The sequence below is a fragment of the Gouania willdenowi genome, chromosome 6, assembly GCF_900634775.1.
Source record: "Gouania willdenowi chromosome 6, fGouWil2.1, whole genome shotgun sequence".
Lineage (NCBI taxonomy): Eukaryota > Metazoa > Chordata > Actinopteri > Blenniiformes > Gobiesocidae > Gouania > Gouania willdenowi.
This window is the reverse complement of record NC_041049.1, coordinates 62,163,942-62,176,218: the sequence shown is the minus strand read 5'-3', so window position 1 is coordinate 62,176,218 and position 12,277 is coordinate 62,163,942. Positions and strand designations below refer to the sequence as shown.

The following is a 12,277-nucleotide window of genomic DNA, read 5'->3' as shown; positions in this document are numbered from 1 at the left end:
CAGTGAGGTATGAACTCCACTAAGCCTCTCGTGCAAAACTAAATTTAGCTAAACTAAAGTCTTTAAAAGATCTTCAAAAACACTTGCGTGTTTTTCTGCTTCAAAAACATAAAAATCAAGGAGTTCATGATCGCTGCCTATAACTACCAATAGGTGCCATGATAAGCAGCTAATCAATTACGCATCATTTCCCCTTCAGTGGTTACATAACTGATACAAAACTGGGAAATGAAAAATGGGCAGTTAAAACTGGAGCTCTGTTGATTATGAAGTGGTTATTTTATAAAGTGAAGTGCCAACTTAAGCCTCATTACAGTGAGAAAGATGATAATGTTCTGATTACACAACACAATTATTGAACCAATGAACAGTGAGTCATAGTGAACGTAGAGGGAAGGAAACTGACCAGAACACGCTGTAGTTACTGCTGTCCATGCACACACAGTGACGGGGTTTCTCCTCCTGTTTCTCGCCCTTTCTTTGACTCGTCCCGAGGACCAGACTCTCCTCAAAGTGCTTCTTAGCATGTCCGTTGACATACCTGCAGAAGAATGAAACAACATCTGGAAGGTGTCAACAAATGTGCACAATGTATCGTAAATTCCACACCCTCTCTGCAAACAAAGTTGTAAAGCTATAATCCAAAATTGTAAATCTATAATCCAAGATTGCCAAATTAAAATCCAAGATTGTGAAGTTCGTTATAATTCAAAAGTGCAAAGTTACATTACACATTTGTAATTTTACAATCCAAAATTGTAAAGTTATTATCCACAATTGTAAATGTATAATTCAGAATTGTAAAGTTATAATCCAAAATTACAAAGTTATAATCCAAGATTGTACATTTATAATCCAAAATTGTAATGTTATAATCCAAAATTGTAAAATTACAATCCAAATTTGTAATATTATAATCCCAAATTGTAAAATTATCATTCAAAATTTGAACATTTTAATCCAAAATTGTAAAGTTAGAATCCAAAATGTGTACATTATAATCAAAAATTGTAAAGTTACAATCCAATATTGTACAGTTATAATCCAAAATTGTAAGATTATAATCCAAAATGTGTACATTATAATCCAAAATTGTAACGTTATAATCCAAGATTGTAACGTTATAATCCAAAAATGTAATGTTATAATCCAAAATTGTAACATTATAATTCAAAAGTATGAAGTTGGAATCCAAAATTGCAAAGTTAGAATCGTATCTCTGATCTGTTAGGTAGTTTGATTTACCAGAACAGACAAAGTAAAATATTAATGTCTGCACAGTTGAATATAACACTTTTTTTGTCTACACTAAATCTGAAATCCACTGGTTAAGAAAATAAGATCAAATATCGGTAAGTTGTACAACTGTGCTTTTAACATTGAATCGATTGAATTGCAAAAAGATTGAAAAGTGAGTGTACTGACAGTCATACATCTGACCTGAGGATTATTATTTCTGTAAGTCAGAGGTATTACACGGATCAAATAAGAAAAACGAGAGTGAGATCAGCTCACCTTCCACAGTGCACCATCATACAGGTCAGACAAATCCAGGGGCTTTTGTTTGACCTGCAAACTGAAATAAAACACAAACACGTCACAACAATCTCTATGACACCTTAGTTACATTTTGCTTGTTTGTTAGTGCTGTTGGTTTGCTGAGTATTTTTTGGCTTTTTCTTGTCTTTTTGTGAACTTTTGTTGTTATTTTCTATAATTTTGGTAGAGTTTTCAGAGTGATTTTGTGTATTACTGTTGTTGTTTTGCTCATTTTTGTAGTAGTTTTGTGTGTTTTTTGAGTATTTTCTGTGTTTTTATCTTGTCTTACTGTAACTTCCTGCAATGTTGTAATTCTTTGTAATTTTTTATGTATTCTCATTTAGAGTATTTCTGTCATTTTGTACATTTACATTAGGGGCCGCATAAAATTAGACCGAGGGCCGCATGTGGCCCCCGGGCCACCAGTTGCCTATGACTGATCTAGTGTTTATACATCTGTAGACGGGCTGTTTTATTATCACATTGGGAGGCTTGTACAGCGTATGATAAAAATGCGATTAGGCCTAATAAATAATACCTGTTTACAATCACAGACTTTAGATTGTAAAGTAAAACAAGCAACGGCAAAAATAATTTCCCCAACTTTGCACTTTGATGTATAAATGATACATAAAGTATTTTATTAAGGCGATAATGTGGCGGTCCACTAGGGGCACTCATCGCCAGATTGGCCAGGGTATGTGTCACGGTGGGATTGGTTGCACAATCAGGAAGTCTTGTATATATGGTGGTGTTGTCTTGTAGTGAACCCCAACAATAAACCGCTGGCATCTACTCCGTTCTCTCCGCGCCTCTGTCTTGCCTTGCCTTCCACATTGGTGACCTCGACGTGAGTTTCTTTTTCCGCTCTCGACCATGTCGCTTGCCGCTGGCGATGCCGTTCCGCTTGCGCCGGTTGTTGCTCCTGCGGTCTATGCGGCTACTGTTAAGCTTCCGGAGTTTTGGCAGCACGACCCCGAGCCCTGGTTTCAGCATATCGAGGCTCAGTTTCGGCTTCGTGGGATTACTGTGGATGACACCCGCTACTACCATGTTGTCGCTGCTCTGGATGCTCAGACTACGCGTCGGGCGATGTGCGTGTTGCGGGAACCCCCGGCGGACGGTAAATATGCCGCTATTAAGGCTTTGCGTTTAAGGCTGTATCAGCTGTCGGATGCCGAGCGGGCCGACCGGCTCCTGTCCCTCAACGGTTTGGGGGATGGTAAGCCGACGGAGCTGATGGAGAACATGCTGGCGTTGCTCGGTTCGGGGGATGCTTCCTTTTTGTTTGTGCAGCTTTTCCTCCGTCAGCTGCCGCCTCCTGTACGTACTGCGCTGGCGAGCTCGCCGCTGGTTGCTACCAAGGACTACAGGGGTTTGGCGGAGGAGGCGGACCGGATTCTGCTGGCTAACCGGCCGTGCGGCGTGCATGCCCTGCTTCCTGAGCCTTCCTGGTCGGCGCCGGACGAGGTGGGCGCTGTGGCCGCGGTGACGGACCGTCGCCGGCGGAAGGACGCGCTTTGTTTTTACCATCGGCGGTTCGGTGCTAAGGCTAAGCGCTGCGTGCCGCCGTGTGCTTTTCTGGCTCAGGGAAACGCCAGGGCCAGTGCTCAGTAGCGGCTGTGGGCGCTGGCGGGGTGGCCAAGCTGCTGTTTGTCGTGGATGACGTGTCGGGACGGCGTTGGTTGGTGGATTCCGGCGCCCAGAGGAGCATCCTGCCTGCGTCTGCCGTCGATGTGCTGAGTGACAGCCGGGGACTCCCGCTGAGTGCGGCTAATGGTACTACCATCCGTACGTTTGGCTCCAGGTCAGTGACTGTTTCTTTTTCTGGACGTCAGTTTTTGTGGGATTTTGTGGTTGCCTCAGTCGCTGTGCCTATTTTGGGTGCAGATTTTTTGTGTGCTCATGGGCTGCTCGTTGATGTGTCTAATGGCCGTTTGATTGACCCTGTCTCGTTCTCCACCTACCCCTGCTCTTTGGGGGGGGCTGAACCGGTGGCCCTGCCCCGGGTTCTCGCTGTTGGGGATGTATATCAGCGCCTCCTCGCTGAGTTTCCTGATCTGACTGTGCCGACGTTTTCGGCAGCAGTCGCTAAGCACGGCGTGGAGCACTTCATCCCTACAGTTGGGCCGCCCGTCTTTGCTCGTTCGCGGCGTCTGGACTCTGCTAAGCTGTCCCTGGCGAAGGAGGAGTTTGCAACTATGGAGCGCTTGGGGATCGTACGGCGCTCCGACAGTCCATGGGCCTCGCCTCTGCACATGGTGCCCAAGCCGGGGGGGCGGTGGCGGCCGTGTGGTGATTTCCGGCGGCTGAATGCTGTCACCACACCAGACCGCTATCCTATCCCGCACATTCAGGATTTCTCTGCGCAGCTCGCTGGAGCTTCCGTTTTTTCCAAAGTGGATTTAGTGCGGGGCTACCATCAGGTGCCTGTGCATGAAGCGGATGTTTCCAAAACTGCTATTATAACCCCATTTGGATTATTCGAATTTTTGCGGATGCCCTTTGGCCTGCGGGGGGCCGCGCAGACCTTTCAACGACTCATGGACTCTGTGTTACGGGATTTACCTTTTCTGTTTGTTTATTTGGATGACATTTTGGTTGCCAGTGCTTCGGCAGCCGAACATCTGGAGCATCTGCGTCTGTTGTTTAGGCGGCTGAGTTCTCATGGCCTGATTGTCAACCCAGCAAAGTGTCAGTTTGGGCTCTCTGACATTGATTTCCTCGGCCACCGGGTGTCCTCGCTGGGGGCTGCTCCGCTACCTGCACGGGTGGAGGCAGTTACGGGTTTTCCACGCCCGTCTACTGTCAAGCAGCTCCAGGAGTTCCTGGGCATGGTGAACTTTTATAATCGGTTCATCCCTCGTGCTGCTCACCTCATGCATCCCCTGTATGAGGCTCTTCGCGGGATGAAGGGGTCGCAGGAAGTGGCCTGGTCCTCTGACAGGTTGCAGGCGTTCGAGGCGGCCAGGGCCGCTCTGGCGGGGGCTGCCTTGTTGGCGCATCCCTCTCCCTCGGCTCCACTGGCTCTCACTACAGATGCGTCGGACATTGCTGTGGGCGCGGTGTGTGAGCAGTGGGTGGCTGGAGCATGGCAGCCCCTCGCTTTCTTCAGCAGGCAGCTCCGCACTGCAGAGAGGAGATACAGCACGTTCGACAGGGAGCTCCTGGCTCTTTTCCTCGCCACTCGTCATTTCCGTTTCCTGTTGGAGGGCCGCCGGTTCACGGCGTTTGTGGATCATAAGCCGTTGACCTTTGCCCTGGTCAAAGTCTCGGATCCTTGGTCTGCCCGCCAGCAGCGGCAGCTGGCCGCAATCTCAGAGTTTACCACGGACATTCAACACGTTGCTGGTAAGCACAATGGGGTGGCGGACTGTCTGTCTCGTGTGTTGGTTTCCTCTGTGCATCTAGGCTTGGATTATTCGGCTATGGCGGTGGATCAGGACGGCGATGCAGATCTCCAGGCCTGTCGTTCTGCTGTGACGGGTTTGCAGCTCGTGGACGTGCCCTGCCATGAGGATGGGACCACTCTGCTGTGCGACGTGGCCACCGGACAGCCGCGGCCTCTGGTTCCTGTAGGCTGGCGTCGCAGGATCTTCGATGCTGTTCACGCCTTGTCTCATCCCGGTGTTAAGGCGTCTGTGAAGCTGGTGAGCGCTAAGTTCGTCTGGCCCAGGTTGCGCAGAGACGTCAAAGGATGGGCCGCTGCCTGCGTGCCTTGTCAGCGGGCTAAGGTCCACCAACACGTCAGGGCTCCGCTGGAGCCTTTTCTGGTGCCGGAAAGGCGTTTTGACCACGTGCACGTGGATTTGGTCGGTCCTTTGCCCCCTTCTCGTGGCTGCACGCATCTCCTGACTATGGTGGATAGAACCACTCGGTGGCCGGAGGTGGTGCCCCTGGAATCTACGTCGACGGACGTGGTGGGCCGGGCCTTCATCTCTGCTTGGGTCTCGCGGTTCGGCACACCTGCGGATTTGACTTCGGACAGGGGGGCCCAATTCACATCGGGGCTGTGGGACGCCATGGCTGTGGGCCTGGGGGTGCGGCTCCATCGCACTACAGCCTACAACCCCCAGGCGAATGGCCTCTGTGAGCGTTTCCATCGCTCCCTCAAGGCCGCTCTTCGGGCCAGCCTCACGGATGGGGGCTGGGTTGACCGTTTGCCGTGGGTCATGTTGGGCCTGCGCTCTGCTCCCAAAGAGGATCTTCAGTCTTCTGTCGCTGAACTGGTGTATGGGCAGCCTCTGAGGGTCCCGGGGGATTTCCTGCCTGCTGCCTCGGCTCCGGCGGTCCCGATGGCCCCTCGTCTGCCCATTGAGGGGGCCGCAGGGGCGCTGGCTCCGGTTCCTGTGCACCACTGTTTGCCTCGTTTCCGAGTGCCGAGGGATCTCCTGTCATCGAGATTTGTGTTTCTCCGGCGTGGTGGCCACCGCTCCCCGCTCCAACCTCCATACGATGGGCCCTTTCGGGTTGTGGAGGCGGGGCCTAAGAACTTTGTCATTGACTTTGGTGGTCGCCTGGAGCGGGTCTCTGTTGATCGTCTGAAGCCTGCTCACCAGGACCCCGACGGGTTGATGGTTCCGGCCCTGCCTCCTCGCCGGGGTCGTCCTCCTGCTGCTGCTGCTACTGCTCCTGCTGCTGTTCCTGCTTCTGCTGCTCCTGCTGCTGCTACGGACTCTGTTCCCCGTCTGGTTTTGTTGCCGGGTGTGCCCCCTCGTCCGGGTCGAGCCCGCCGCCGTCGTGGTCGCCCCCCGCGCCTGCTGGTGTCTGACCCTCCTGGGACTTTGCGAGTCAGCCGTTATGGTCGTCCTATTAGACCTCCTCGGGGGACTTGAGGTGCTTTTGCCCGTTCTGGGTTCATGTTTTGTTTTTTGATATGTTGTCCTTTCTTTGACGTGTTGGTGCTGGGTTTTGTTGTGCCTGGTGCCCATTCTGTCGTTTCGGGGGGGGCCTGTGTGGCGGTCCACTAGGGGCACTCATCGCCAGATTGGCCAGGGTATGTGTCACGGTGGGATTGGTTGCACAATCAGGAAGTCTTGTATATATGGTGGTGTTGTCTTGTAGTGAACCCCAACAATAAACCGCTGGCATCTACTCCGTTCTCTCCGCGCCTCTGTCTTGCCTTGCCTTCCACAATAAGCACTAAGTGACATATCAGTCCCTGCAGGATTTTCTCTTTAAATGTAATTGATTTTTGTGACAGTTTTTTTTAATTTAATTTCGGGAAATATGAGAAATCATTTGAGGAAAATTGAGTCCTTTGAACAATTTGAGATTTTAAATTAAATTCAACTTTATTTATATTGTGCAAATTACAACAAGTCATCCCGAAGCACTATCAAAATAAAAATACTGCATAAAAGATTATACAACCAAATATTGTGGAGTTTCATTGAATGTATGTATTTAAAAGGGCTGAGAAATCTGCAACTGCATTATTTGGTCATTTACAGAATATTTAGTGTTTTTTGTCTTTTTTTTTTTTTTACTTCCTCCTGCGGGCCGAACACGTGTCTTATCACGACCCATATACCAAATCTGTGCCACCTAAAAACATTTGTCACAATGTTTCAGTGAAAATAAATATTCAAAGATGGTTAATTTAATACAAAAACGTATAAAGTGCAGCAGTGTGTAACTATACTAAGCCTCTGACTACATCTTTCATCTGTATTTATCTGTGTGTTTGATTAAAAACAGATTTTAGATGGAGCTCATTGGTGACGAGAGCAGACCTCCAGAAGGCCGGAGGGCACCTCACGTGGTCCATGCGGGCTACCTGGTGCCCGCGGGCAGCATGTTGATGACCACTGCTTTAGAAGATCCAAGATACATTGTATGTAATAATGTATTTAACAACTCAGATTAAACTAAAATTATTCTGTTCACAGCTCTCTTTAGTACTCTAGTGTAATGTGTTGGTAACAAAGGGAATATGAACCGTGTCTGAGTGGCTCACCACTGCAGCACCAGGACGATGGAGCCCCGTTAGGCAGCCTGGAGGAGTCCATGGCCCCGCTCACAGTGGAGGAGTTCAGATGAGGACACTCCATCACTCCACTTAACAATGGAAAGGCCAATTAAAGCCAACTAGCGGCACGCTAACGTTAGCGGGCGATGCGGATGGAGAACAACTCGTCCTCGTGACTCAGCTGACCGCCCCCGGTGGCTCGTGCTAACCGGGTTTCACTGCAGAGCACAGCCCGGAGGCTCAAACCGTCCGCGTCCGTCGGACTTTCAGTAAAAACAGGAGAAAAGTCGGTATCTCGGTGTGTTGTGTTGTTCGCTCTTTACAACAACAACTGGAAACAACCCGAGGAAGTGACGCCAACTCCACCGGCCTGTGTGGTCACATGAATATTCATCACTATGAGTGCGGGCATAGACGTGATGAACAAAAACAGAAGAGACGTCCTTAAAGCGCCGCCATCTTGGTACAGGGCTTGTAGAGGCGGTAGTGCTGTACATCAGGGTTGGGGTCAAATATAATGGCCGGTGTATTCAGACGCAGCGCCCCTCATTGGCCAGTTTAGGTGACGAAGAAGAAGAAGAAGAAAAAGAAGAAGAAGAAGAATGCATTGGATTTTATATAGCGTTTTATCATTACACTCAAAGTCGCTTTACAGAATTAAGGCATTATTCTTTCACTCCACACTTACAGTGTCTGTTCGTTGACCAAGTTTGATATTGGTTACAAACAACATGCGTGAATAAATGTTGACAATTGAGAGAAACACTTAATTCCCAATGTGCTGTAGGAGACACTGGCCTGTACCAAGATGGCCGCCGCATGGGCACGTGGCTCCATTCGGCAGCCCCAGACAATGCAGCGTCTATTTATGTCTTGTCCATGTGAGCTGGTCGAACGATAGCGAACACGGAGAGTACACGTCAACACTTCCGGGTTAGTTTCAAATCTTTTTAACTGTTTGCTTAGAAACACAATTTGGACAGAAACTAAATAGAAAATAATGTTGTCTTGTCCTGTGTGTTTGTCTATTAAATGTCTTAAAAAAGTTTCTTAAGACATATATCAGTAAGAATAAGAAAGAAGAGCAGCAATTTTACCTAGGACAGCAATACAATACAATATGTATTTAATGGTATAAAATATATTAACACTTAATAACTAACATAATAAAAAGTATATTGTGATAGAGAATATTATTAATTTAAATATTGCCTAAATTGAATTGATAAAATGTATGTATATTAGGGATGTAACGATTCACTCAACTCCCGATACGATTCGATTCACGATACTGGGTTCACGATACGATTCTCTCACGATTTATTTTACAAAATGGGACTGTAGACAAATTTTTTTTTTTGGGAAAAAAACTAGAAAATACTGTATTATTTTCCTTTTATTTTTCATTGTCAAAAGAATTCCTTGATAAACTATTTAAAAAGAATGCAATTTAACTAAAAATAAATCTTGAATGAAATAAATAAAGGAATAATACAAATAAAAATGAAGCCTATTCATTTAAATTCTGGTTCTATAATAAGCAATGCAAAACTGCATAATAGTTCTTTTTCTTTTAAAAGTGCAACTGAAAATGTATTTTGTGCTTTAACAATTGTACTTTAAAAAAAAAACAAAACGTGATTGCACTGATTTACGTCATATTTGTTTGGACCAGCAGAGGGCGCTGGTAACCCAGTGGTCGGTTGGCATGCAGATATCTTTCAGTGAAGAAGAGAAGCTATGCTAGCAGACAGAGCTAATAGAAAAACGTGACTTTTACAGATATTCAAGTAATATTACAGATATTATTTCGGTGCTTAAGGGGTAATGAATCTTTTATAAACATATTTAAGAGTAGAAGGCGGCCAGAAAGAAAGTATTAGCAGACTCCGCCCGCCGCCTACACTTGTGGATAGCGCCCTCTGCTGATTAAAAAAAGTACTGCGATTCAATTTTCAGAAAATCGATATCAACCGTGATAACTATGAATCGATTTTTAACTGCCTTACGATTAATCGTTACATCCCTAATGTATATATATATATATATAAATGAACCCCCTCAGCCCGATAATCAACAAGACTGGCTATGGATACCGACTCAGGAACGGGGACACCATCAGTCACCTCCTCTACATGGATGACATCAAGCTGTACGCTAAGAATGAGGGAGACATCGACTCACTGATCCATACCACCCGGATATACAATGCAGACATTGGGATGTCATTCGGATTAGAGAAATGTGGTCGGATGGTGACTAAGAGAGGGAAGGTAGTCCACACAGAAGGGGTCTCACTCACAGAAGGAACAATAGCAGACATTGAGGACAGTTACAAGTACCTCGGAATCCCACAAGCAAATGGCAACCTCGAAGAGGTGACAAGGAAAGTGGCTACGGCCAAATACCTCCAACGAGTACGGCAGGTCCTAAGAAGCCAGCTCAATGGCAAGAACAAGTCCCGGGCAATAAACAGCTATGCCCTGCCAGTAATCAGATACCCTGCAGGAATAATAAACTGGCCAAAGGATGAGATACAGACCACAGATGTTAAGACGCGAAAGCTCCTAACCATGCACGGAGGGTTCCACCCCAAATCCAGCACTCTGAGACTGTACGCTAGCCGGAAGGAAGGAGGCAGAGGACTAGTGAGTGTGAGAGCCACTATCCAGGATGAAGCATCCAAGATCCATAAGTACATCAAGGACAAGGCTCCAACAGATGACGTACTCAGTGAATGTCTCAGACAATGGGGAACAGAAGATGAGGTGCTGGAGGTTCCGTCCTGGGAGGACAAGCCCCTGCACGGGATGTACCACCGAAACATAACTGAAGTGGCGGATATCAAGAAATCCTACCAATGGCTAGACAGAGCCGGACTAAAGGACAGCACAGAGGCACTCATCATGGCTACACAGGAGCAGGCCTTGAGCACCAGAGCAATAGAGGCCCAGATCTATCACACCAGACAAGACCCCAGGTGTAGACTGTGCAAAGAGGCCAATGAGACAATCCAAAACATAACTGCAGGGTGTAAGATGCTGGCAGGGAAAGCTTACATGGAGCGCCATAACCAAGTGACTGGTATAGTGTACAGGAACATCTGTGCAGAGTATGGGCTGGAAACCCCAAGGTCAAAGTGGGAAACACCTCCAAAGGTGGTAGAGAATGACCGAGCCAAGATCCTGTGGGACTTCCAGATACAGACGGACAGAATGGTAATGGCTAACCAACCAGACATTGTGGTGGTGGACAAAGAGCAGAGGAAAGCCGTTGTGGTCGATATAGCAATACCAAGCGACTTCAACATCAGGAAAAAGGAACACGAGAAACTAGAGAAATCCCAGGGGCTCAGAGAAGAGTTGGAGAAAACCTGGAGGGTGAAGGCATCAGTGGTGCCCGTGGTCACTGGGGCACTCGGGGCAGTGACCCTCCAAACTGGAGGAGTGGCTCCAGCAGATCCCAGGAAATACATCAGACATCTCGGTCCAGAAAAGTGCAGTTCTAGGAACAGCAAAGATACTGCGCAGAACCCTCAAGCTCCCAGGCCTCTGGTAGAGGACCCGAGCTTGGAGGAAAAAAGAGACCGCCCGCGGAGGGTGAGGAAGGGTTTTTTTTTTATATATATATGTATGTATGTGCGTATGCATGTATATATGTTTGATCTGCATGTATAAACTGTATATATAAAACTTGTATAGAATATATATTGAATGTATATTGTAAAAATTGTAATATTAGTTTAAATGTTTTGTGTGTATGATATTATCTTGAGAATCTTGTTTTGTTGTGATAGGGTATATCAAAACAATATTCACAAATAGATCCACAATTTTCACATGTATTTTTCAGATCCACAAATATTTCCACATGTAAAAATCATGGATCTATTTGTGAATTATTTTTAGGCAAATCTCTCCCCATCACTTTAGGCTGAAAAATTAGACAATTGAGTGCTGTCAGCAATACTGTAATGTAGCTTTTTTTTTTTTTTTTTTTTTTTTTTTTTTACAATTTCTTACTTAAATAACCAAAGGACAATAATAATAATAATAATAATAATAATTAGTAGTAGTAGTAGCAGTAGTAGTAGTAAGATACAGAAGCTTATTGCATTCACTTGAATAAAAAAGTCTCTGTTTTTATGAGTAAAGTTTCTGTTTTTATGAGAAAAATAAATTCTATTTATAAATTCTGTTTTTATTAGTAAAGTTTCCATTTTTATGTAAAATAAATCATGTTTTATGAGTAAAGTTTTTGTTTTTATGAGTAAAATAAATCCTGTTTTTATGAGTAAAGTTTCCATTTTTATGAGTAAAATAAATCCTGTTTTTATGAGTAAAGTTTCTGTTTTCATGAGTAAAATAAATCCTGTTTTTACGAGTAAAGTTTCCATTTTTACGAGCAAAATTTAAATCCTGTTTTTATGTGTAAAGTTTCTGTTTTTACGCGTAAAATAAATCCTGTTTTATGAGTAAAGTTTCTGTTTTTATGAGTAAAATAAATCCCGTTTTTATGAGTAAAGTTTCTGTTTTTATGAGTAAAATAAATCCTGTTTTTATGAGTAAACTTTCTGTTTTTATGAGTAAAATAAATCCTGTTTTTATGAGTAAAGTTTCCGTTTTTACGAGTAAAATAAATCCAGTTTTTATGAGTAAAGTTTCTGTTTTTACAAGTAAAATAAATCCTGTTTTTATGAGTAAAGTTTCCGTTTTTACGAGTAAAATAAATCCGGTTTTTATGAGTAGTTTCTGTTTTTATGAGTAA

General features: G+C 45.3%; 1 protein-coding gene across 1 annotated transcript in view; it reads right to left on the bottom strand.

Annotated features, from left to right (window-relative positions):
- Positions 1 to 7,970, bottom strand: part of usp3 (ubiquitin specific peptidase 3) — a 29,035-nt gene extending 21,065 nt beyond the window's left edge. Inside the window, exons 1-3 of the mRNA XM_028449570.1 lie at positions 7,499 to 7,970; positions 1,516 to 1,576; positions 407 to 541 (exon numbers count right to left, since the gene is read on the bottom strand). Coding sequence (XP_028305371.1) covers positions 407 to 541; positions 1,516 to 1,576; positions 7,499 to 7,592 — 290 coding nt within the window. The 5' untranslated portion in view covers positions 7,593 to 7,970. The remainder of the gene's footprint in view (positions 1 to 406; positions 542 to 1,515; positions 1,577 to 7,498) is intronic.
- Between the last annotated feature and the right edge of the window lie 4,307 nt (positions 7,971 to 12,277).